Source organism: Bos indicus, chromosome 20, assembly GCF_029378745.1.
Source record: "Bos indicus isolate NIAB-ARS_2022 breed Sahiwal x Tharparkar chromosome 20, NIAB-ARS_B.indTharparkar_mat_pri_1.0, whole genome shotgun sequence".
NCBI classification, from domain to species: Eukaryota; Metazoa; Chordata; class Mammalia; order Artiodactyla; family Bovidae; genus Bos; species Bos indicus.
Genome location: NC_091779.1, coordinates 14,757,352 through 14,782,434, shown reverse-complemented (window position 1 = coordinate 14,782,434; position 25,083 = coordinate 14,757,352). Strand labels below are relative to the sequence as shown.

Sequence of the window (25,083 nt, the reverse complement as noted above, 5' to 3'; positions counted from 1 at the left end):
ATTATCAGACACTACTTGGGTGTCCTGCAGCTCAGCTGATTTCTGACACTTACTGGAGATGGCATCAGATTCCACAGGTGAAGGGTTCAGTAGTCCTAAAAAACTGTCTCCCGCCCTCCAACTTTAGACCCCAGTCCCAAGCCCAAGTTGTCACATACGCTTCTGTACATCTAGCTAGATCGGAGGGTCCAATGAGCCCCACCGTAGGTTTAATTAGTTCACTAGAGCAGCTCACAGAACTCAGAGAGAGATTTTACCTACCAGTTCACTGACTTATTACAGGATATTAACTCAGGAGCAGCCAGATGGCAGAAGTGTGGGCAGGGTGTGGGGAAAGGGTGCAGAAATTCCATGCCCTCTTCTGGAGGGCCATCTTCCCAGTCTCAGAAGCTCTCCAAACCCTTTTCTTTTGGGTTTTTCTGGCAACTTCCTAAACACGGGCATGATTGATTAAATCATTGGCCATTGGCAATTGGTTCAACCTCCAACCCATCCCCCTCCCTGAAAGTCAGAGATGGGATGGAAAGTTCTAACCCTCCAATCACAGAGTTGGTTCTCCTAGGAGCCAGGTGTTTTCCTGACTCAGGAAAACACTGTCCTCGGGTGTTTTCCCAAAATCACATTATTAACCTAACAAAAGACATCTTTATGGCCCTCTAAGGACATTCCAAGAGCTTTAGTACCTCTGTGCCAGGAATAGGTCGAAGATCAAACATATATAAATTATAGTGTCACAGCCACTAGTCTAAATACCTTAGACGTATTAACTGTATTAACTTCTTTAATTCTAATAACATGTTTGAGGGAAATGCTATTCACATTTCCCGATTTACAGGAGACTGAGACACAGGTTAGCTAACTTGGCCAAGGCCAAACAGACTATAAGTAGGAAGTCTGGGATGTGATCCCAGGCAGTGCGTCTCCAGAACTATCCTATGGGAGTATACACTCTAACACAGGGAGGGAAAGGGGATATTCACTAGGATGTTAGTTCTGTGAGGGAAGGGTCTCTGTATGCTTCCATACAGTTGTTTTGTCTTCAGTACCTAGAGAAATGCTTGGAACACAGTAGAGTAAAAGCCAGCATAAACAGTAAATGTTTGTTCAACCTGCACCCAACTTTGCAGCCCCAGAGTCTGAAGATACGTACAAAGGGCTAGTAATAATCACTTTCACCAAGCACATGTGGCCAAGAGCAATCTTAAGTGAAGCATCCGCTTCAGAGAGTGGTACACCCAGGGTGGGGAAAGGGTTTGTGGAAGAAGGAAAGATCCCCCTCCTGTTTTCTCTGAGCACAGCCTCAGCAGGAGGGAGGGCAGGTTGCTTCTGAGCGAGGAGGGAGAGGATTTGGCGGCAGAGCTGGAATACAGCTTGGCTCAGGGAGCTGTGTGGCAGAAGGTGGAGAGGTGGAGGTGAGAACACGGACAGAAGAGTGCGGTGTGACCCGAGCTGCAAGGGAGGGGGGCGGGTGTTGGAAAATAAGAGGCAGGAGATGTGGTGCACCAGGTAGCTGCAAGGACCCCCTGAAGGGCCTGTTGACCCAGGCTTACTGCTTTGGGCTTTGAGTTATGTTTGAGAGGCCTTGTAGGGTTTTAAGAAAGCTGTGTTTTACTCCAACTCATGGTGGTGACGAGGGCCCTGTGGACACAGCATGCAAGTTTGCTGCTAGTTGTCAGCATGGTTACAGCGAGCCTTGGGTTACCATGCTGGCTCTGCCATTTTCCTGGAAGAAGTTGTTTCCCTTCTGAACATGTACGTTTCCTCATCCCTGAAAAAGAGATCAGGTGACCTACTTCAGAGAGTTGTGAAGATTCAATGAAAAAATGCTTATCACATGCCTGCTGCTAACCTTACAGAGAGGAAGCACTCAACAAGTGCAGTATATTGTTGTTATTATTTACCAGCTGGCCCACCAACCTAGCTCAGGAAAACTCCAGATCATCATCAAATAGAATATCCCCAACTTCCGTTCACTCTGAAGCCACTGTGTGTAACGTCCATGAAAAGTTGACCTTGAGCCCATGAAAAGTCGACCTTGAACCTGCTCTCCAGAATATTGATCCCTGAGACTGGATTTGGGGCTCACCTCTGAAGCTATCCTCAGCTTCTTAATCTGGAGAGCAAGTACCCCCACCAACAGCATGCAGGCTTCCTCTTGTACTTCCTTAAAAGGATGACAACCCTCCCAGGCTGAATTTCATGGATTCCATGTAGCCTATATTAAACATCTGAAACATTCCCCCTACAATTAGTAAAAGTTCATCCAAAAGTTTTTGAATTAGGCATTATTGGAAGAACAGATATTTTATTTTCTTCATTTAGGACATTTTTATAATCATAAAAGTATAATATAATAGAAATTTTTGTATAACTTTATTACTTTTATAAGCAGAAAAAATAACTAGAATTTTAAATACATTTTAAAAATATAATAATAGTAGTGAATGATTTATACTGTCAGCGAAAAGGAAAAAATCCGAACAAGGGGCACCCAGGACTTGAATCCTAAATCCATTTGGGACATGAAAAGGAAAAAGCTAGGAGATAGAAGGTCTTCTTCAGGAGGGAGTAATGCTGTATGATTTTAAAATAAGTTTTTTCCAACTTTAAACTTTTAATTTTGATTTGGGGTATAGCCAATTAACAGTGTTGTGGTAGTTTCAGGTGAACAGCAAAGGGACTCAGTCATACACATACTAAAATAATTTGTAAAATTCAGGTGAAGTCTTATGGGAAATTAAGGTTTCTTCATTTGGGGGAGAAAAGGGAACCCTTAGCACATGAAGATGCATCTCTATTCTGCGCAAGTTTAATCGGGCCTCACAGTATGATGGAGGGCTCATTAAACACACCCAGACCAGAGATCAGTGGCTCAGATGGTAAAGACTGTGCCCGCAATGCAGGAGACCCATGTTCGATCCCTGGGCCGGGAAGATCCCCTGGAGAAGGGAATGGCTACCCACTCCAGCATTCTTGCCTGGAGAATTCCAAGGACAGAGGAACCTGGCCTCCAAAGAGTAGGACTTGACTGACCACACTGGGAGTGAGCAGTGGAGAAGCAGGGATGTGAGTCTCCACCAGGGGTCTGAGAAGGCCTAAAGGAAGGAGAGAAGGTATCTGGGAGTCACTCTGGGAACATGTTTTAGCAGAGGCTGCTGCTGCTAAGTCACTTCAGTCGTGTCCGACTCTGTGCAACCCCATAGACCGCAGCCCACTAGGCTCCTCTGTCCCTGGGATTTTCCAGGCAATCACACTGGAGTGGGTTGCCATTTCCTTCTCCAAGGCATAAAAGTGAAAAATGAAAGTGAAGTTGCTCAGTCATGTCCGACTCTTAGCAACCCCATGGACTGCAGCCCACCAGGCTCCTCCGTCCATGGGATTTTCCAGGCAAGAGTACTGGAGTGGGGTGCCATTGCCTTCTCTGTTAGCAGAGGCATAGGGCACCATTTTAATGAGGAAATCAACCAGATTCCTCTCTCTGACTGCATACACCAAGGTAGAGCATAGGGGCTGTCCCATTATCTTCTTGGAACTCTGTTCAGACTATCTTTTTATTATCCAGGTCTCATCTAAGCAGAAAATAGTGTGGGATGACATGTGGAAAAATGTATTCCAGTTCTTTTCTGTAGGACCTTATTTTCAAAACATAATTCTAACTGGATGAAAAGCATTATAGAAAGCCATCTGTTTTCCTTGTCTGTGTCTTTCTTTTCTCTTTTTATTCCATTTACATGTGTGTTTGAAGCAGAGATAAAAAGGAATAAGATACTGCCCTGTTTCCCTACTCAAATCCTGACCATGTAGAAATCCCGCCAGGCAAGTATGTGGGGACCCACCTGGAACTGCTTTGATTGCCCTGCTCTCCAAACTCCATACGTGTGTGTGCGCACGTCAGTTGCTCAGGTGTGTCCAACGCTTTGCAACCCCATGGACCGTAACTCGCCAGGCTGCTCTGTCCATGGGATTCTCCAGGCAAAAAACTGGAATAGGTAGCCATTACCTTCTCTAGGGGATTTTCCTGACCAAGGGATAGAACCCAGGTCTCCTGCATTGCAAGCAGATTCTTTACCATTTGAGCCACCAGGGAAGCCCTTCCAGACCCTATCCTGTCCCTCAACTCAGAAACTCTTCCTGTTGATTTTAACATTTCAAGATTTAATCCTACCATCTCCCCTTCCCACCACAATCAAAACTTGATTTAGCAACAATATGCTGTAAATTGACTTTCAGTGACAAGCAAAAGTGGCCAAGAGCAGGCATTGTAATGGTTACTGATTATGCCTTCATTTGAGACGGGCATTTACCTTCCCATACTTTAAGACTGGTCACAAAGGTGCGCAGAAGAAGAGGGAGCCTGACTTGCTCTGCCGCAGCTCCTCGCAGCCTCCCCGTCTCCTGCCTCTCAACCTGCTGTCCTTTCCTCTGCTTCAGCGCCTCTCCTGTCCTACATTCTGGGTCACTGGCAGTTCTGTAGGGAGCTTCATTAATTATGAGAGTCTTGCTGTGTCAAATGGATTACAAATGGAACCACCTGTGGAGAGCCCACAAGGTTACTGACAAAGGCTAAAAGGAGATGCGAAAGTGAAGGACAAGCATCTTCTAAATGCAGGCTGTAATCAAACAAAGCATCGCAGAAGTAAATTAAGCCTGAAAGACAGTTTCACCTTTTCCAAAATTCTGACTTCACGAATCCTGTTGCGGTGTTGTCAGTACGTTTACTTTTGCCTAAAATTCGGTTGGTGGTACCACGCGTTAGAGTCAGTCTCAAGTGGATCAGTCAGGACTTGCAGTTGTTCTAGAATGGGTCCTCTCCTGCAGACAGTCGTGTGTGTGTGCGTGTGCGCACACACTCAACCCCTCAATCATGTCCAACCTTTGTGACCCTGTGGGCTGTAGCCTGCCAGGCTCTCCTGTCTGTGGAATCTTCCAGGCATATACTATAGCAGGTCACCATTTTCTACTCCAAGGGATCCTCCCAACCCAGGGATCAAACCGGCATCTCTTGTGTCTTCTACATTGGCAGGCAGTTTCTTTACCATTGTACCACCTGTGGACAGTCCTGCTCCAGACTAAACCAGGTCTAGGAACAGGTCCCCCGTTCTCTACAGCCCTGCTCCACTCCGGTGTGAATGTGCATAACCGGAACCAACCTAGCCATGGTTGAGTTCTCTGGCATGGAGCTGAAGGACATTGAGCTGTTATGCCACCTGCTAGCCTAGAGATGACCTTGTTGGCCCTTCCCCAGTGCCTCATTTAAAGACTTTCTGTGCTTCAAACTGGTGTCTGAATATCACTTTGGGCAGTTTACCAGTTATCCCAGATTCTTTGCAATCTGTACAACATTTTGCCCAGGATTCAGTGTGATGTATGCTATGCCCTCTCTCTCCTCCAATCTAATCCACTCATCACTGATCATACATCAGTCTCTTAGTACATTACTCTAATTATGTTGAGCCTCTACTCACAAATTTTAAGTGTCTACACATTGTCGAAGGAAAAATAGATTTCTCAACTCAGCATTCTTTGTCCCCACTATCATCCAACATGTGATGGTCACCCATGATGTGCCAGGTGCTGGGGATCTCTCTATTCCTAAAGCAGGGGTCCCTAACCTCTGGGATCTAAGGCCTGGTGATTTGAGGTGGAGCGGATGTAATAATAATAGAAATAAAGTGCACAAAGATGTAATGCTCTTGAATCTTCCTGAAACTATCCCACCCCAGTCTGTGGAAAAAGTGTCTTCCACGAAACTGGTCCCTGGTGCCAAAAAGATTGGGCACCACTGCCCTAGAGGCTCTCCATCTCCACAGGACAAAATGGGAATGAGAATCACCTGGGAAGCTTTTTCACCTGGCATAGCCATCCCTTGCAGAGATTGTGATAGAGCCCTCAGGGTATGGCACGTGAATTCTGGAAACACACACACTATTGGAAAGACAAAAAAAAAAAAAGGGTTTAAATGCAACAGTGCCATAATAGTCAGTAACGGATGCTGCAAGGGCATACTGGACTCTCACCTAGTCAGATTTTAGTTATAAATGGGGATGGAGGAGATGGGAGTAATTGAGAATTGCTTTTTGCAAAGTGTGTGAGCTGAGATTTTTTTTTATGATAAATCAGAATTAGCCAAAGAAAAAGATGGAAAGAAGACAGTCTAGGCAGAAAATTCCAAATGTGTGAAGACATCTGGGGAGATGACAGAGCAGGGGATTTTGATGAACTACAAGTACTTCATTAATAGGGAAAGTGGTTAGAAAAGAGGCTTCAGAGAGAGACTAGAGAGGTAGGGGGGCTATGTCATTAAGACCACTTTATTTCATATTAAGATGTTTGGACTTTATCCTGGGGTCACTGGAGGGGTTCAGTTAGTAGGCAAGTATGATAAGCCAGGTAAGAAATGCTTATGATCTGACCTAAAGCCAGGGGCTTGGAGAAGAGGATATGGCCAGTTGGCTGAAATATGTTAGCAAAGCAGAATCAAGGATGAAACCTGAGTTCAGATTTGCAAAGCAGAGTGAATGATGGTACCCATCACTAAGGTAGAGCAGAGCAGTACCAGCAGACATAGAGCGCAGGACAGATGGAGTTCTGATTGTGGGGACACTCTAAGACCAGTGTTCAGAGTTTGTGGTGGATGTACATGCCTTATGTTGGTGTGAGACATGGGGGCTGGAAGGGCAGGAAATTCAGATGTAAACACAAGCAGCATGTTGGTAATTGAAGCCCTGAAAATACTTGAGACCACCCCCAGAGAGTATACAGAGAAGAGCTCTGAAATACCAAAATTTAAGTTTTGAGGGAAAAGAAGAAGAGTTTACAAAAAAACAGATATAAATCTCAGCATACTGGAATAAGAAAGTTGCAAGGAAAAAATGGCTCATAGTGTGGGGCAGTTCAGCTAAATAAGAACTGAAATTACCCATAGGATTTAGCAACAAAGGAGTCACTGGTGAGGTGGCCAGAATCAGCTTTCTTGGAATTGGGGGCATGCACAAAGCCTAATTAAGGAGGGTTGAGGAGTGAGTGAGAGATGAAGAGTTGAACAGCAAGGGTAAATTTATTGTCTCATAAAGAGTTGCTTATAGAATTGTGGATGCACAGGGTTGGAAACAGACAATGTTCCAAGGGCTATGAAAGTGAAAGTGAAAGTTGCAACCCCATGGACAGTCCATGGAATTCTCCAGGCCAGGATACTGGAGTGGGAAGTCTTTCCCTTCTCCAGGGTATCTTCCCAACCCAGGGATTGAACCCAGGTCTTCCACATTGCAGGCGGATTCTTTACCAGCTGAGCCACAAGGGAAGCCCAAGAATACTGGAATGGGTAGCCTATCCCTTGTCCAGGGGATCTTCCTAACCCAGGGATCACACCCAGGTCTTCTGCACTGCAGGTGGATTCTTTACCAACTGAGCTATCAGGAAAGCCCAAGGGCTACAGCACTTGTTTATAGAATGAATGCAGGCATGAAGGTAGAAGCATAGAGCAATCAGAAAAGCCTTTTCTGGATAAAAGGAGATGGCATATGTAAAGTCAGGGAGGCGAGAGAAGGTATATGGCCTTATTCAGGGAATTCTCAGTAGTTCTGTTTTACACTAACCCTTCTTCATATGCCTGTAATTCCAGCCGGACTGGACTGTTTACTTGGACCCAGTTCAGGCTGCCTTGACCTCCACATCTTTGTTCACACTGCTGTCTTCATCCAGAACGCCTGCCCCCTACTTCACCAAATGTCCGAGTTCTCCCCATCCCTTTTGCCCTAGCATGAACACCAAGGCACCGGGAATCTTCCGCAAATGTTCTCTTTACAAGATGGGAGTAATTTCCCTCTGAGAATTCTCACAGCATTCTATTTATATCTCTCCAATGGCATTTCTAATGAAGCCTCCTAGTTACTCAAACCAGGATCCCTGAGGCCAAGGGTCACCTTTCTCTTAGGACCCATCTGGTGTTACCCTCAGCACCTGACATTCAGTGGTTCTCAAAGTGTGGTCTCAGGACCAGAAGTATCAGCAGGTCTGGGAACTTGTAAGAAATGCAGATTGTCTGGCCCCACCCCAGACCTACTGATTCAGAAACTCTGGAGGTGGGGCCGGCAATCTGTGCTTTAACAAGCCCTCAGATGAAACTGATGCTGCCCATGTTTGGGAACCCTGGAATTAGATGAAGATCTCTTTTTTTTTCCAGAATAACAGTTTCCAACTGCAGTTTCATCATAAGCACTCCTCTTGACTTAGAGAACATAGCTGTAAACTCAAACCTCAGTTTATTATTTGCAAGCCTCATTTTCATGCCCTCTGTTTCTAACACATAATTTATGTAAAAAATCTTTTATTGGCAAACGTAATTTGAAATGGTATTATTGTACCTTAGGGGATTTCAGTGTTCCTGGCTCTAGTAGCACCCAAAAATTAATCATCAAATAACTGGATTTTGAATTTACTGATGACTGAATACCCTACTCTCCTTTGCTTTCACTTTCTGCTATGCTTTCCTCCTTCCTCTTCCCTTTCTCACTTTTTATTTTCAAATTTAAAACTGTCCTAGGTTACAGTTCTTTGAGAGTATGCACTTTGGAAAAAAGACAACATAAAATTCTCAAACATTAGCAATAAAAATAAAAGATTTCCCAAGTTCAGATGGATTAGCGCAGAAAGTTTAGAATAAGTGGAGAAACACCCATTTTGCTCACATTCTGTTGACAGCCCCTCACTTCGAAGTCAGGATTTCAGTCAATGTGGAAAGACATCTTTCCTTGGCATTGAATTCATTTCAAATCATTCCAGGCAGACTTACTGCTTGGTGAATTTCAGCATTTACTTGCAGGTGTCAGCTTCCTACAGGGTAGAAAGCTGCTCTGAATTTCTGCCAAGAATTTTTTAAGCTTTAGTGTCACCTCAGCCCTAGGTGATGATCAGACAAGCTCTGGGCTAGGCAAAGGTGTCACAAATGCTCAACAAAGATGCCCCAAACCAGCAGTCATTCTTATTAGGCAGCCTGTCCTTCGCTTAACATCTGAGCACTTTCTCATCAATTCTAACACATCCTATTCACTTGTGAATGCTATATACGTATGTGTGTGCATGTGTATATAGCACTCACGAGTGAATGTTTTATATATATATATATATATATATATATATATATATATATGAAAAGAAGGGTGAATGAGGAGAATTTCAATAGCACAGAGGTTTTTTGATTCACTGTAATGAATGCACAGATACAAAGGTCAGTCTTGATACAAATCTCATAATCCCTGGGTATGATAGCTGTGTGCTTTTAATACATAAAAAAGAGGAAATGGAAGCAAATATACCACCACAGAACACACATGCCACAGCACACACATGCACACTTTCTTTGTAAATACAACAGACCAATGTATGTAGACATTTCCCCATATAGTGGGAACGATACATATCAAGAATTGCTTTGTATAATATATAAATACCAGTGAGGTCACTCCCAAATTTCTTAAATGTTTGGAGAAAGGCAAACATACAGGAAATTCAGGAAATAAATGGGAATTCAGAAAATAGATCTCTAAGTCTCAAAGAAATAAAAATAAAAATTCCTTTCCTATCAGTATCTTCATAGTTTTGGTGCGTCTATTCCAAGGAAGTGTTGACTTTCAGTTGAACTTGAGTTTCAGGAAGCGTGGTCAGCATTCAAAGAGATACCAAAACCTTCAGGGTCTGCTGTATCTTTGCCATATCCAGTTAGGTTAAGTTCACTGATCATTTGGTGGCTAAAGAAGTGAGAGCCCTAAAAATGATGAGAGAATATGGTTATCATTTCTTTCTGCTCCAGATATATCATGATTCATCTCTGAGAGATTCTGCTGAGAAATTAGGCTTATATATAGGATTTGACATTGCTTTCAGCATCTTAAACTATTTGGGGCAAGTTTAACTGTTTAAAGAAAAGAGATGTCCCATTTTTAGTCTCAAAATGTTGACATCCAGACTATAGTGAATTATTTTTCACTCTGAAAAAAGACAAAGAAAGTCCTGTTTTTCTCCACATTAGCGGAGTGTGGGTTTTAAGAGAGGACTGTAATCTGTGGTGACTGTGGGAAGAAGGCTGTGTTTGATTAATCTGATGTGCCCAGCTGGGGCGCCTGTCTCCTTGCCTGCCTCCAACTTGCTACTCTAGTTCCATCTAAATGTGTAACATAGCGCAGCATTCCAAGGAACACCGTCAGCTCGGTCGGTGATGCTACTGTACAAACAAGCATGACACATGGGAGCCTCGGGGGCTGGGGAGAGAAAAGCCAGGGCACTTGGATGACAATTTATTTAAGAGGACCAGGAAGCCAGGACTCAGTTTTGTTCCTGACAGTTTCCTGAGTGTCCTGTTGTTTTTGTTCAATCGCTCAGTCGTGTCCGACTCTTTGCAACCCAATGGACTGCGGCACTCCAGGCTGAGTTATCGAGAAAACCAACCGTCATCTACAAGCCGGTTTTATTCAACTGGGGCACAGTCTTCACTATATCCATCTCTTCATCTCACTCCCGATTCTGGGCTCTTTCCCAAGGTCCTGCATCTTCAAGATTAGCATGGGGAAAGGGGAACATCTTAGCTTTGTTCTTGGAGAGCAGTGCAAGTGGTCCTTACAAAGCTTAGGTTTAAAAGAGTTCCAGAGGGACTACCCTGTTGGTTCAGTGGTTAAGAATTCACCTTGCAATGCAGAAGACGTGGGTTCAATCCCTGGTCAGGGAACTAGGATCCCACTGCCATGGAGGAGCTAAGCCCACACGCCACAACTAGAGAGTCCTTGCGCCACAACAAAAATCCTGTGTGGTGCAATGAAGACCCGGCATGCAACAACTAATACTCAATACAGCCAAATAAAATTTTTAAAACGTTTCCCAGAGCCAGCCAGCCATTTTGTTGCTCCTAATTCCATTCTGACCATATCCTAGCACTGCCCTACTTGACCGTTTACAGGCTCTTTCCCTGTGGTCCTCCTCCCAGTTCCTCTGGGACTCATACTGGCCAGTTCCACTCCAACAGGCCGTTTCTACTCACTCTCTCTGTTGAATTGCACTATTTCCCCAAAACTCAACTCATTAAACTGGATTTGGTTTACAGGTTTGTTTCTTTGTTTCTCTACTTGTCATTGTACTAAAAATTTCAGGCCAGAACTGGTGAATTTAACAGCTGACAACCTTCTCCAAAAGCCTTTGTATTCAGATGCCTGGCTATAAAAAGTGCTAGGGAAACACTCAACAAGAAATAGTTGAAACCTCTTCCTGAGGCATAGAGTGAGTGAATTGAGGTAAAACAAGGTCCTATGTAAAGGAAAAATAGTTAATCATAGCTATATTATTATTAATAATAAGTCCTTCTTCTATGCTAGGCACCAAAGTCACCAACCAAGCTAAATGTTTTAATAGATTATTTCATTTAGCTCTCACCTAGGGTAAGTATTATTAAACTGTATTTTACATATGGGGAATATGAAGCTTAATGAGCTTAAGCGATATGTTCAAAGTCACAGGACTAGTAAGCAGTAAACTATAGAAAAGAAGCCAATTTTATTCCAAAACACGGGCTCTTTCTCAGAAGGATACATTGCCCAAGTGAAAAACTGCCTCTAAGCCCTTTAACTCTAAGCAGTGGTTCTCAAATGTGGCTATTGGCTTCACTTTCGCCCCCACCCCAGGAACGTGGCTGTGTCTGGGGACATTTGCAGTTGTCACAGTTGGTAGGGAAGTGCTACTGACATCTAGTGAGTAGAGGCCAGAGATGTTGCTGGATATCTTACAATGCTCAGGACAGCTCCTAACGATAAAGGATGATCTAGTCCAAAAATGTCAATGAAACTGAAGTTGAGAAACTTGGATTCAAAGGACTGTGGATTTTTAAGACCAATCCTTAAAAAACAGTTGTTTTGTCTGTACCTCACTCAACCTGTACATTCTATCCCATCACAGATGACAGCAGCCTTCTAAATCTAACTCCCTACCCCCTGGTTAGAAGACGGAAGAGAAGGTTCTTTGGGCTGTGCTGTCTCGTCTCAAGCTAGGCGATTCCTCCCGGAAGCCGCCACTGGGAAGACCTGAAAATATCACTGAACCCGAGGACCTCCAGACAGCTGAACCACAGTCATTGGCTTTTGACTATGTTTTCTAAGCTTCCTTATTACTTTTATCCACCTCTCGCTGTCCTTTTAAATGATTTTACATTTGAAAGCAGCTGCTGTCAAGGAAAAAAAAAAACAGATTCAAAAAGCAGTCTGTTTTTAAAAGGATTTTTTTAAAGCTGACATTGCACATGTCTGCTCCAAACCACACCATGACAGATGCAAGAATTATGATTTTTAAATTATTTAAAGAATTTTTAAGTGTATTATACAGAGAAAAATTATTTCATGTATAATAGTATATCTGTAGCTCTTGCTGATCTATGTAAACAACTGATCACATATGAGAGTCTTTAAACATAGAAGTCTATTTAAAACTGCAAAACTGTTCAAAATCCAACCAATATTAGAAATAATATTATAATCAAATATATACCACCTCGACCTATTGCTTTCTCTGCACTCATTTATGTTTAGTCTTCCATTCTGTCAGACTAAGAGCTTCAACAGAAAAATGTCTTAATTTACAATGCAACAAAAACCGTATATGAAAAGTATTTAAATTTTGTAAATACACAATAATCCTAATTCTTTAATACCAGTGCATATGGGCAACTAATTTCCTTTCGATCCAATGGTGTCTTTTTCAGCTTCTTGGAGAATGAAGTAATCCAGTTAGGAAATGGTGTAGTAACATATACAATTACCCTCCAATGTAAAATTGAATATTATCACATTTTGTTCTAATTGAAATTGAAGCATGATGTCTGCATTATCAGCATATTGTTAAATCTTATAGGGCATGCTGGATTTAGCTCAGATCGTAAAAATACTTAACATTTTACATTGTTAATAAAATCTTTTTAGTTAAGCTAAGCTTGTCTCATTTTAGATAACTATGCAGATAAGACTTTTCCAACGTGTACTTGGTGTCTTGTCTTATGCTTAGAATCTTACAAGCAGGACACATTAAGCAATACTCTATTCTAGAAAGAAGGAAGCCACATGCTTTGTTTTTCTGCTCACAGCTTTGTTGTGCTCTTCCTCCACTAAACTTGTAACATGGTACAGATTTTGTTATATTTTCCCTTATTCTTCCTTTGGCCCATTTCCCAGGCAGAATTTCCCATGGGTTGAAAGATCAAGCCTTTGAACTTCTTTTCTTGTTTTCCATAGTCTGAAAATTCCTAAAGTCAGACAAAAGGCCCAGAATCCAGCACAATAAAAGGATGAGCTATCCGTGGTTTATCCAAGACACGAATTTAATACCAACCCTATAATTTCTCAGCATTTATGTGCACAGGCATTTATATATCCACCAACATTTTGACCTAAAAAACTAAATATACCCAAGGTTTTAGTAGCTTCAGTGAAGAGGGAAAGAGGTAGAGACGAACTACTGGAATAATTATATTAGGTTGAATTATATGAAATTGCTGATATTTGACTGTTTTTGACCTAAAAATGGCAACTTCATATAGTTCAACCTAATATCTGCTGTTGTGGAAATTATCCTTGGAATTGTCTTCTAGTTTTTTTGATTGAAAGTGAAAGGATTGAAGAGTTGGAAGAGATCTCAAAAGACTATGCATGTCTCTATTTAGATCACACCAGCTGGTTATTGGCCTTATTCTTGGAGTCCAGAGATGTGTTCCAATGAGTTGGCAACTGATACATGGTTATAAGTATGACTAGCTTCATGTCAAGACATACCCTTGAAAGTTATACAAGAAAAATCACAATTTTCTAAATCAAATACTTATAAAACAGTTGTTAGAATATGCTATTGAAAGACTCCTAGGGTGACTGCTCCTTTGCAAAACAGGTAACCACTCCCAAATTTACATGGTCTGCAAACCCCAATTTTCACACATCTGCTTTGATTCAAGCTTAATATCCTTTCCTGAATGCAGTTCATTTTCATCTCCTGAAGTTTAATTCACTTCAGGTCCATTGTTTTAGAAATTGCGAAGGAGCCTACTCTGGCATGCTCTCAGCTGCCATCTCTGCCCTCTCCCACCTTCTACCATATTGAACCCTTAGCTTCAATCTAGTTCTTACTAATCCATGTGCAGTTATTAACAGATAAGTCCAGTCTTGGTGTTCCGCACCTTCTAAATGCCTGACCTAAATCACTTCTGCTTGGTTAATTTGTGCTCACTCTCGCCTTAGTCTCAGTGTGAAAGTAACACCTTGCGTGCAATTGTCCTCTGTACAACTGAAGACTGTTAATAAATTCAGGTCTCACCTCCATGTCTGGGGAGGGCTATAGTCGCTATTCATGGAGATAGGGATTTGTCTAATTCCCCAGCTAGGCTTTCCATATCTAAGATAAATAAATTCAGCCACCTTATCTTTTATTCATAGTGCCTGTTTCCCAGCCTTGGATCAATTTTGTAGTTCCTGTGGACATACTCCAAGATTTATAGATCTTCTTTCACTATACAGGTCCTAAAATTAAATTTAGTGCTCACAGTCCCTATAACCTACCCTGGCTCAGAGTTGCAATGGGTAATTTGCCACCTCCTGTTGGGTATGCCAGTGCATCTTGGTAGGAGCTGACCCCACCCCCCTGTTACCTACCAAAGGACTTCCTCAGGTGTAGTTCCACGAGATAACTGTCTCTGTTTCCTGCTGGTAATTTGCTTTCAGATTAGCAATAACACTGAGCTGATCTCTAGGGATAAGGAGAGCCCACTGAACTCATTTTGTTTCATTTGCACATATGCTTGAAACAAAAAAGGATATAAGGTTTCTCTGGCACACAACCACCCATTTCACCACCCTGTTTTTAATACCCTGTGTTGATTTTTTTTTTTTTTTCCAGATTACAGACAGTGCATGTTCTTTGTGGGAAATCTGAAAAATACCACCAAATACAAAGAAAATAAAAATCACTTGAATCCCACCACAATCACATTGTTTAAACCACATTTCCAGGCTTTGACTCAGTCACTGGCTGGGCCCAAAGGCACTTTTGGTTGAGGTGTATGAAGAAAGGCCCCCAGTAGGCGCCACTTTTAAAAATCAGTCCACTTCTGTTTTTTGCATGCGTCTAGGAACAGATCCAGTGCACACTTCTGATTGTGCCATTGTTCAAGGGTACAAAGAAGAGCTTTAAAAGTAGCACAGCCCTGATGCCTCCTCTAATGAAAGCTCTTGGAGCAATTCTAAAATCCTGCCAGATCATTTTGTTCCTCAGGGCTCCTGCAAGTTTGGATACTTACTGTTTGGCAATACTGCCACCTACTGGAATCTAAGCTTTATACAGAGCATAAAAGCATTTAATTAATTTTAGACAGCCAACAAATTGGCCAGATGAACAATGATCCCATGTGGGATTTCAGCCTCCAGAAGTCTCAAAAGTGAAAGAATTAAGGATATCCATCCCTAATAACTTCTCACCCGCCTACACACACACCTTAGCAATGTCTATCATTTCTTTGTGTTCTAGAACATCACCAAATGCAGAATGCTCAACTTTCAGGTAACTACTGAAAGAATGAGAAATGGTCCGGAATAAACCATTAATATTAAATATAAAGCCAAGTTATAAACCCTAGAACATAAAAGAACTGAGTACATTACAAAGATGTCATTTCACATCTATGAGAAAAGGTTGGTTTATTAAGTACATTATATTGGGAGAAATGGTTAGCCATTTGTTGAGGGATATATTAGATCCATACCTCAAAACTGTCATCAAAATAAATTCTAAGTGAAGTAAATATTTAAATGTTAAAGCACATAAATAAACTGGCAGTATTGATGAATATGATATAATTTTAGTGTGTGTGGGGTGGTAGGAGGGGAGCTTTTCTAAGCATTGTAGTGAAGCAAGAAACACCAAAGGAAAAGATGGATGGATTTGACCAATTAAAAATGCAAAATTCCTATAAAGTAAAAAAAAAAAAATCAGATTAAGAGAAAGCAAAATTTTAAATATATGCAACAAAGAGTACAGATGTCTAATAAATACCAAGAGCTTAAATTCCACTACCTTTGGCAAATCTTCATGATCTACAACTTCCTCCCCAGCCAAGTGTTCCCATTTTTTTCTTTTCCTTATTATACTTTTTTCATTATTGCTTGTTTAATTGTCTATCCCCACTAAACTGAAGTTCCAGAAGGCAGCGACCGTGTCTCTTTTGCTTATTCTTATATCCTCAGCACAGTGCTAAACACAAAAGCAAATAGTGAAAACATATTTATGGAATGAGTGAATAATGAATGCATGAATAAATGACATTTTATGACTCAAAAAGAATCAAACTTTCCAGTAGAAAATTGAGCCAAGCATACAAACTGGCAATGTACCATGAATTAAAATAATGCACTAATAATATGAAAATATTTGAATAGACTAGTAATCAAAAATGTAAGCTAATATGATATACTCTTTTTTAATGTATCAGAAAGGCAAGAATATGAAGAGTGAATGTTTCCAGGGACAGCAAGGAAATCTGGAAGTGAGCATCCTCTTATAGAGCAGCATGTATGTAAACTGATTCCACCTTTCTGGAAAATAATTGGGCAGTGTGCTTTTCACCTATACCAAGTAATTCCGCTGTAGGGAAATTCTTCTGAAAAAGTTCAGAAAAAATGACCTAAGATGTAGTCATTTATTATTCAAGAAATATGCAAGAAAGAATACTTATTTGGAAGAATGGGAAAAATTGTAAATAAACCCACAGAATCAGATTGATTAGATATGGTATATCCTATCAGTGGAATACTGTGCACCAATTAAGAGGAAGCCCCATACATATATTTATGGAATTATATTGTTAAATGAAAACAGAGAAGAATATCTATAGCATCATCCCATTTTAAAAATATACTTACATATATATGTGCATTAAAGAGTCTGAAAAGATATTTGCTAAAATGTTAACAGCATTTATCTCTGGGAGGTGAGATCTGGAGCAACTATATATTTTTTTTTTTTGCATATCTGTAATTTCTGACTTTTTCACAATGAGCATGTAGTAACTGTATAATTTTTTCAGGGAATAAATAATAATGTTCACAATATATATTAGATTAAAAACATATTCTAAAACAGTGTGTATAGTATGACACAATATTTGTAAAAAAAAAAAGAAAATATATATAAATATATCTATGTATGTATATATATTGATATATATGCATAAAAAGCTAGAAGGACATACACTAAAATGTTAATAGTAGTTATTTATGGGTAGTGGGATTATGGGTGATTATTTTTTCTTTTTGCTTTTCTGTGTTTTCTAATTTTTCTACAATGAATATGTATTACTTGTGTAATAAAAACTAATAATTAAAGTTTAAAAAAAAAAATGAAAAAGTGAGAGACTTTGTGATTCACCACTTGCAGCGATCCTACGCACCCCCTCACCCCACCCCCTTGACATGTTCCTGTCATCAAAATGTAGGCAGTGGAGACATGGAGAGGAAATAACAGGGCACCGTAACTTTTGAAGAGAAAAGAGAGAGAGAGGCGAAGTGGGGTGGGCAGGAAAGAGAGAAGAAGAACAGAACAGAAGCGGGGGCGGGGGGAATTAAGTGAAAGTGAATTAAGTAATTTTATTTTCTAATAAAAGGAGATGATACACATCTGAAGTTTGAGTTCAGTTAATTGTCAAGGATTGTGCAGTATATCCTAGAGTTACAGACTTTTGTCTGAATATCAGATGGGCTGCAACAAAGTACCCCCAGCTATGGCTAGCAGTTCCAAAACCTGTTTTCTAGAGATCCCAAATTTCAGGAAGACACTGGCTACTTAAATACTTCATTTCCCAGGATCCCTTGGTTATGGGTGTGGCAGTATCACTGAATTTTGGCCAATAGCTTTATGAATGAAATTGAGCAATTCTCTAGGCCAGAATACTGGAGTGGATAGCCTTTCCCTTCTCCAAGGTCTTTCCAACCCAGGGAACGAACCTAGGTCTCCCACATTGCAGGCAGATTCTTTACCAGCTGAACCACAAGGGAAGCCTGAGAATACTGGAATGGGTAGCCTATCCCTTCTCCAACGGATCTTCCTGACCCAGGAATCGAACCGGGATCTCCTGCATTGCAGGCAGATTCTTTAGCAACTGAGTTATCAGGGAAGCCAATTTAAAGGTAACATTCCTAAAATAAGGGGCATGTCTCCCTTCCCACTAAGCTGCGAGGAAAGCATGAGGGTGGGAGCTGAAACAACTGTCTTGGATCCAGAGTTGGACACCACAGGACAATGACAGAGAGCTTTAGCAGAGATTACCTGTCTCACACTGTTATGCTTAACTAATTAATTTCTGTCTCATTGAAGGCATTAATAATGTGAATCTTTGTCTAGAAGAACTTGCTCACCAAATTAGTTACCTTCTGTAAGCCTCAGTTTCCTGAGAGTGAAATGGAAATAATATATCAGTATTACAAAAGCTTCAACCAAATAACTGTCCAATTATTTCCTTAGAATTAAAGCTCTTTTATGAGAAAAGTCAAACCAATCAAACATTGCATGATACTGTGTTGCTGAACAGCAAAGGGAAATCTTGAAATAAATAGTGCTTTTCTGCCAAATGGTCAATTGATTTCCATTTGCAAAAAAATTAAACTTCACTCTTACCTCATTCCAAGTTGATTATGGATCTAAAAGTAAAGGACTCTGTAACAACTTGGAGGGGTGGGATGCAGAGGGAAATAGGAGGGAGGTTCGAGAGGGAGGAGACATATGTACACTTATGTCTGATTCATGTTGATATTTGTCAGAAAACAACAAAATCCTGTAAAGCAATTATCCTTCAATTAGAAAATATATTAATTTAAAAAACAATAAAGCTTCCAGAATATAGGATAATATCTTCATGCCCACAGAGTTGTGAAACAGTTCCTAACAAAATGCAAACTATGTTGGAAAACTGTTTAACATTATCTGCTATTATGGAACGTACGTGTACCCTATGATCCAATAGTTTCACTCCTAGGAGAGACTCAAGAGAAATACATGTGTCTGTATTCAAAGATGGTTAAAAGAATATCCATAGTGGGATTGTCTGTAATAGCCAAAACCCATAAACATTTAAGCAAAAGAATCTATCAACAGGAGAATGGAAAAATGAATTGTATTACACTGATACAATTGAATACTATACAGCAAGAAAAGAAATGACCTTCGTTACAGCTACTCATAAGTAGATGAAAGAATAAAACCATCATAGTGCTGAATGACAGAGAAGGAATGGCATCCCACTCCAGTACTCTTGCCTGGAGAATCCCATGGACAGAGGAGCCTGGTAGGCTACAGTCCATGGGGTTGCTAAGAGTCGGACACGACTGAGTGACCTCACTTTCACTTTTCACTTTCATGCACTGGAGAAGGAAATGGCAACCTGCTCCAGTGTTCTTGCCTGGAGAATCCCAGGGACAGAGGAGCCTGGTGGGCTGACATCTATGGGGTCGCACAGAGTCAGACACGACTGAAGTGACTTAGCAGCAGCAGTGCTGAATGAACAAATAAATCTAGGTTTAAAAGTGCATACTGCCATTAGCGGCCGACATTCACAGAAGCTGAGTGATGGATGTTGTGGTTCAGGAAAACAAATGTAGGCAGGCACCCCAGCATCTACTACAGTTCATCCTCTGCACTGCTCAGATCCAGTTGCTTCTCACATTGATCTATGCCATCCAGTTTTAGCTTCTTCTGTATTCTGTTGTCACAACTCACATATACAGAAAGAGATACAGTGCACAAAGCATAGCCCCCACTTATGTAAGTGGTCCCAATTTTTATGTAGCAGCTGCTGATGACCTCTCTTCTCAACCACCGATCCTAGATTTCCTACATCCTAGTCTGGCACTTCTGAAATGCCTGGTATGATGAACAAGACCCTCACTCCTAGTGGTCTGAGACCACTTATAGGTAAATATAGACCACTTATTGCCCATTTATAGGTAAACCTGAAAAACCCATGAGCATCCAAGAGATGACCTAGTCATCTAAGTGTCAAACATGTTCCTCTGTGCCTCCTTGTGTTACAGAAGCCCTCTTTCCTCATGATGTTTAGGGCCAATAATCTCTGTCAGCATAGTAACTCCTTTATTCACCTAATAGTTTCCTGGCATGAGGAACCTAAAGTGACCAGGTAGCAGTGGTAGCTTAAAGTTTTGTGGGACTCTGCCTTGTGACCCAGAACCTCTAGACACAGATTCTAGACCCCCCAAATATTAGATTGTGAAAAGGTAATTGCTGTTTTGGACTGTGAGCCTTAAACTATTAAAACTAGGCTCAAACACATCTTTATTAGTTAAAATAGGAACCATGACAACCAACACATTTTTGCCAATGAGAAATAACTCTGCTTATGCCTGAAGCAGAAAAATCCTTGGGATTCAACGAACTCTTAGAAAGCATTTTCTGCCTTATGCTCGTTGGGGAAGTGTTTTCCCTACAAAAAGTTGTTGAGATGCTTGAAGAAGTGGTAGTCGGCTGGTGAGAGGTCTGGTGAATGTGGTGGATGATGAAAAATTTCATAGCCCAATTTGGCCAAAGCAGAAATGACACTCAGCTGGGGATGTGTCTGGTAGTAAAAGTCTGATGCTATAAAGAACAATATTACATAGAAACCTGGAATATTGGGTTCATGAACCAAGGTAAATTGGACATGATCAAGCAGGACATGGCAAGAGTGAACATTGACATCTTAGGAATCGGTGAACTAAAATAGAATTTAATTTAGATGACCTTTATATCTACTACTGTGGGCAAGAATCCCTTAGAAGAAATGGAGTAACCCTCATAGTCAACAAAAGAGTCAGAAACACATTACATAGGTGCAATCTCAAAAACAACAGAATGATCTCGGTTCGTTTCCAAGGTAAAGCATTTGACATCACAGTAATCCAAGTCTATGCCCAAATCACTTATGTTGAAGAAGCTGAAGTTGAATGGTTCCATGAGGGTCTACAAAACCTTCTAGAACTAACACCAAAAAAAAGTCCTTTTCATCATAGGGGATTGGAATGCAAATGTAGGAAGTAAAGATATACCTGGAGTAACAGGAAAGTTTGACCTTGGAGTACAAAATGAGGTAGGGCAATGGCTAACAGAGTTTTGTTAAGAGAACACACTGGTCATAGCAAACACTTTCCTCCAACAACACAAGAGACGACTCTACACACTGACATCACCAGATGATCAATACAAAAATAAGATTGATTATGTTCTTTGCAGCCGAAGATAGAGAAGCTCTATATAGTCAGCAAAAAAAGACCTTGAGCTGTGGCTCAGATCATCAGCTCCTTATTGCAAAATTCAGGCTTAAATTGAATAAAGTAGGCAAAATCACTTGGCCATTCAGATGTGGCCTAAATCAAATCCCTTATGATTATACAGTGGAGGTGATAAACAGCTTCTGGGGATTCAATCTGGTAGACAGAGTGCCTAAAGAACTGATGAGGGTTCATAACATTGTACAGGAGGTGGTGACCAAAACCATCCCAAAGAAAAAGAAGGTAACATGGTCTGATGAAGCTTTACAAATGAGAAAAGAAAAGAAGTGAAAGGCAAGGGAGAAAGGGAAAGATATACCAATATGCAATAGAATGGGAAAGAATGCAATAGAATGGGAAAGACTAGAGATCTCTTTGAGAAATTGGAAATATCAAGGGAACATTTCACACAAGGATGGGCACAATAAAGGACAGAAATGGCAAGGACCTAGCAGAAGCAGAAGAGATTAAGAAGAGGTAGTAAGAATACACAGAAAAACTATACAAGAAGTCTTAATGACCCAGATAACCACAATGGTGTGTTCACTCAACTAGAGCCAGACATTCTGGAGCGTGAAGTTAAGTGGGTCTTAGGAAGCATTACCAGGAACAAAGCTAGTGGAGGTGATGGAATTTCAGCCGAGCTATTTCAAATCCCAAAAGATGATGCTGTTAAAGTGCTGCACTCAATTATGTCAGCAAATTTGGAAAACTCAGCAGTGGCCATAGGACTGGAAAAGGTCAGTTTTCATTCCAATCTCAAAGAAGGGCAATGCCAAAGAATGTTTAAACTACTGTACAATTGCACTCATTTCACATGCTGGTAAGGGTATGCTCAAAATCCTTCATGTTAGGCTTCAACAGTACATGAACTGAGAACCTCCAGATGTACAAGCTGGGTTTAGAAAAGACACAGGAACCAGAGATCAAATTGCTAACATATGCTAGATCATAGAGAAAGCAAGGGAATTCCAGAAAAACATCTACTTCTTCTTCATTGACTAAGCAAAAGCCTTTGACTGTGTGGATCATAACAAACTGTGGAAAATTCTTAAAGAGATGGGAACACCAGACTACCTTACCTGCATTCTGCAAAACCTGTATGCAGGTCAAGAAGCAACAACAGACTGGTTCAAAGTTGGGAAAGGAGTAGATCAAGGCTGCATATTGTCACCCTACTTATTTAATTTCTATGTAGAGCACATCATGCAAAATATCCTGTTCAATGAATCACAAGCTGGAATCAAGATTGCCGGGAGAAATATCAACAACCTTAGATATGCAAATAATACTACTCTAAGAGCAGAAAGTGAAGAGTAACTCAAGAATCTCTTGACGAAGGTGAAAGAGGAGAGTAAAAAAGCTGGTTTAAAACTCAACATTCAAAAAATTAAGACCATGGTATCTGATCCCATCACTCGTGGCAAATAGATGGGGAAAAAGTGGAAACAGTGACAGGTTTTCCTTTCTTGAGCTCCAAAATCATTGTGGGTGGTGACTGCAGCCATGACATTAGAAGATATTTGCTTCTTGGAAGAAAAGCTATGTCAGATCTAGACAGTGTATTAAAAAGCAGAGACATCACTTTGCTGACAAAGTCCCTATTGTCAAATCTATGGTCTTTCCAGTAGTCATGTACGGATGTGAGAGGTGAACCATAAAGAAGGCTGAATGCTGAAGAACTGATGCTTTTGAATTGTAGTGCTGGAGAGGACTCTTGAGAATCCCTTGGACTGCAGGGAGATCAAACCAGTCAATCCTAAAGGAAATCAACTCTGAATACTCACTGAAAGGACTGATGCTGAAACTGAAGCTCCAATACTTTGGCCACCTGATGCGAAGAGCTGACTCATTGGAAAGACCCTGCTGCTGGGAAAGATTGAGGGCAGAAAAGGGCAACAGAGGATGAAATGATTGAATATCATCACTGACTTAAAGGACATGAGTTTGAACAAACTCTGGGAGATAACAAAGGATAGGAAAGCTTTGCATGCTGCAGTTCATGGAGTCACAAACAGCTGGATACAATTTGTCAACTAAACAACAACAGCTGTTTGTATTCATGTGTGTTCAGGCATTGCATTCGTGACTCAGAACCAAAAGGTGACGACTGAGTTAAGGAATATAGTGCACCCGAGTATAGTAAACCGAATGCTGCAAGGTCTCCACTCCCTTGAGAGACCATGCCACCACACTGTTGGGATGGCAGCTTCTGTTTGGTGGCGTGTATGTAGGAAGAGTGGATCCTAATCATGTCACTGATGCACCTCCTTTATTGCTGCTGCTGCTAAGTCGCTTCAGTCGTGTCCGACTCTGTGCGACCCCAGATGGCAGCCCACCAGGCTCCCCCGTCCCTGAGATTCTCCAGGCAAGAACACTGGAGTGGGTTGCCATTTCCTTCTCCAATGCATGAAAGTGAAAAGTGAAAGTGAAGTCGCTCAGTCGTGTCCGACCCTCAGCGACCCCATGGACTGCAGCCCATCAGGCTCCTCCGTCCCTGGGATTTTCCAGGCAAGAGTACTGGAGTGGGGTGCCATTGCCTTTGCTATTAAGTGGAGCCTTTTTGTTGTTGTTGTTCAGTTGCTAAGTTGTATCGAACCCTTTGTGACCCTGTGAACTATAGCATATCAGGCTCCTCTGTCCTCCACTATCTCCCAGAGCATGCTCAAACTCATGTCCATTGAATCAATGATGCTATCTAACCATCTCATTTTCTGTCATCCCCTTCTCCTCCTACCCTCAATCTTTCCCAGCATCAGGGTCTTTTCCAGTGAGTTGGCTCTTCACATCAGGTGGCCAAAGTATTGGAGCTTCAGTTTCAGCCTCAGTCCTTCCAGTAAATATTCAGGGTTGATTTCCTTTAGGATTGCCTGGTTGGATCTCCTTGCAATCAAAGGGACTCTCAAGAGTCTTCTCCAACACCGCAGTTCAAAAGCCTCAATTCTTCAGCACTCAGCTTTCTTTATAGTCCAACTCTCACATCCATACCTGACTACTGTAAAAACCATAGCCTTGACTAGACAGACCTTTGTTGGCAAAGTAATGTCTCTGCTTTTGAATATGCTACCTAGGTTGGTCATAACTTTCCTTCCAAGGAATAAGCATTTTTTAATTTCATGGCTGCAGTCACCATCCGCAGTGATTTTGGAGCCCAAAAAATAAAGTCAGATATTTCCCCATCTATTTGCCATGAAGTGATGGGACCGGATGCCATGATCTTCGTTTTCTGAATGTTGAGCTTTAAGCCAACTTTTTCACTCTCCTCTTTCACTTTCATCAAGAGGCTGTTTAGTTCTTCGCTTTCTGCCATAAGGGTGGTGTCATCTGCATATCTGAGGTTATTGATGTGTCTCCTGGAAATCTTGATTCCAGCTTGTGCTTCGTCCAGCGAACGCCTTTGGGGAGCTGCTATTCTGTCTACCACAAAACCAATGTTCTTGGACCCATTTATAGCCTCCATCTCTTCCAGGAGCTGCTTTCTGTACCATTCTCTGCTGCCAATAGCATGCCCTTGCTCTAGAATCCTAAGCATCCGTGCCTTGACTCTCTTATTGGAGTTTGCCAGGGTCTTAATATCATCCTTTGTACCCAGACAGCCTTTACCAGTTATGGCCTAAGTGACAAAGCTGCTTAGGCTGAAGCCTAAACCCACTGCAAAGCCCCTTCCTGCTCTGGAACCCACTTAAAGCTATATCTCTTAACATTATCCAATAAATGGGTCAAGTGTGAAATCGCCAAGTGTGGAATACACTGCTTCCAA

At 41.3% G+C, this 25,083-nt stretch overlaps 1 protein-coding gene across 1 annotated transcript in view; it reads left to right on the top strand.

The window, feature by feature from the left end:
* RGS7BP (regulator of G protein signaling 7 binding protein) overlaps window positions 1-12,957 on the top strand; it is a 104,891-nt gene extending 91,934 nt beyond the window's left edge. The window contains exon 6 of the mRNA XM_019983117.2: window positions 11,938-12,957. Within this exon, the coding sequence (XP_019838676.2) occupies window positions 11,938-12,029 (92 nt within the window). The 3' untranslated portion in view covers window positions 12,030-12,957. The remainder of the gene's footprint in view (window positions 1-11,937) is intronic.
* The last annotated feature ends 12,126 nt before the right edge of the window (window positions 12,958-25,083 follow it).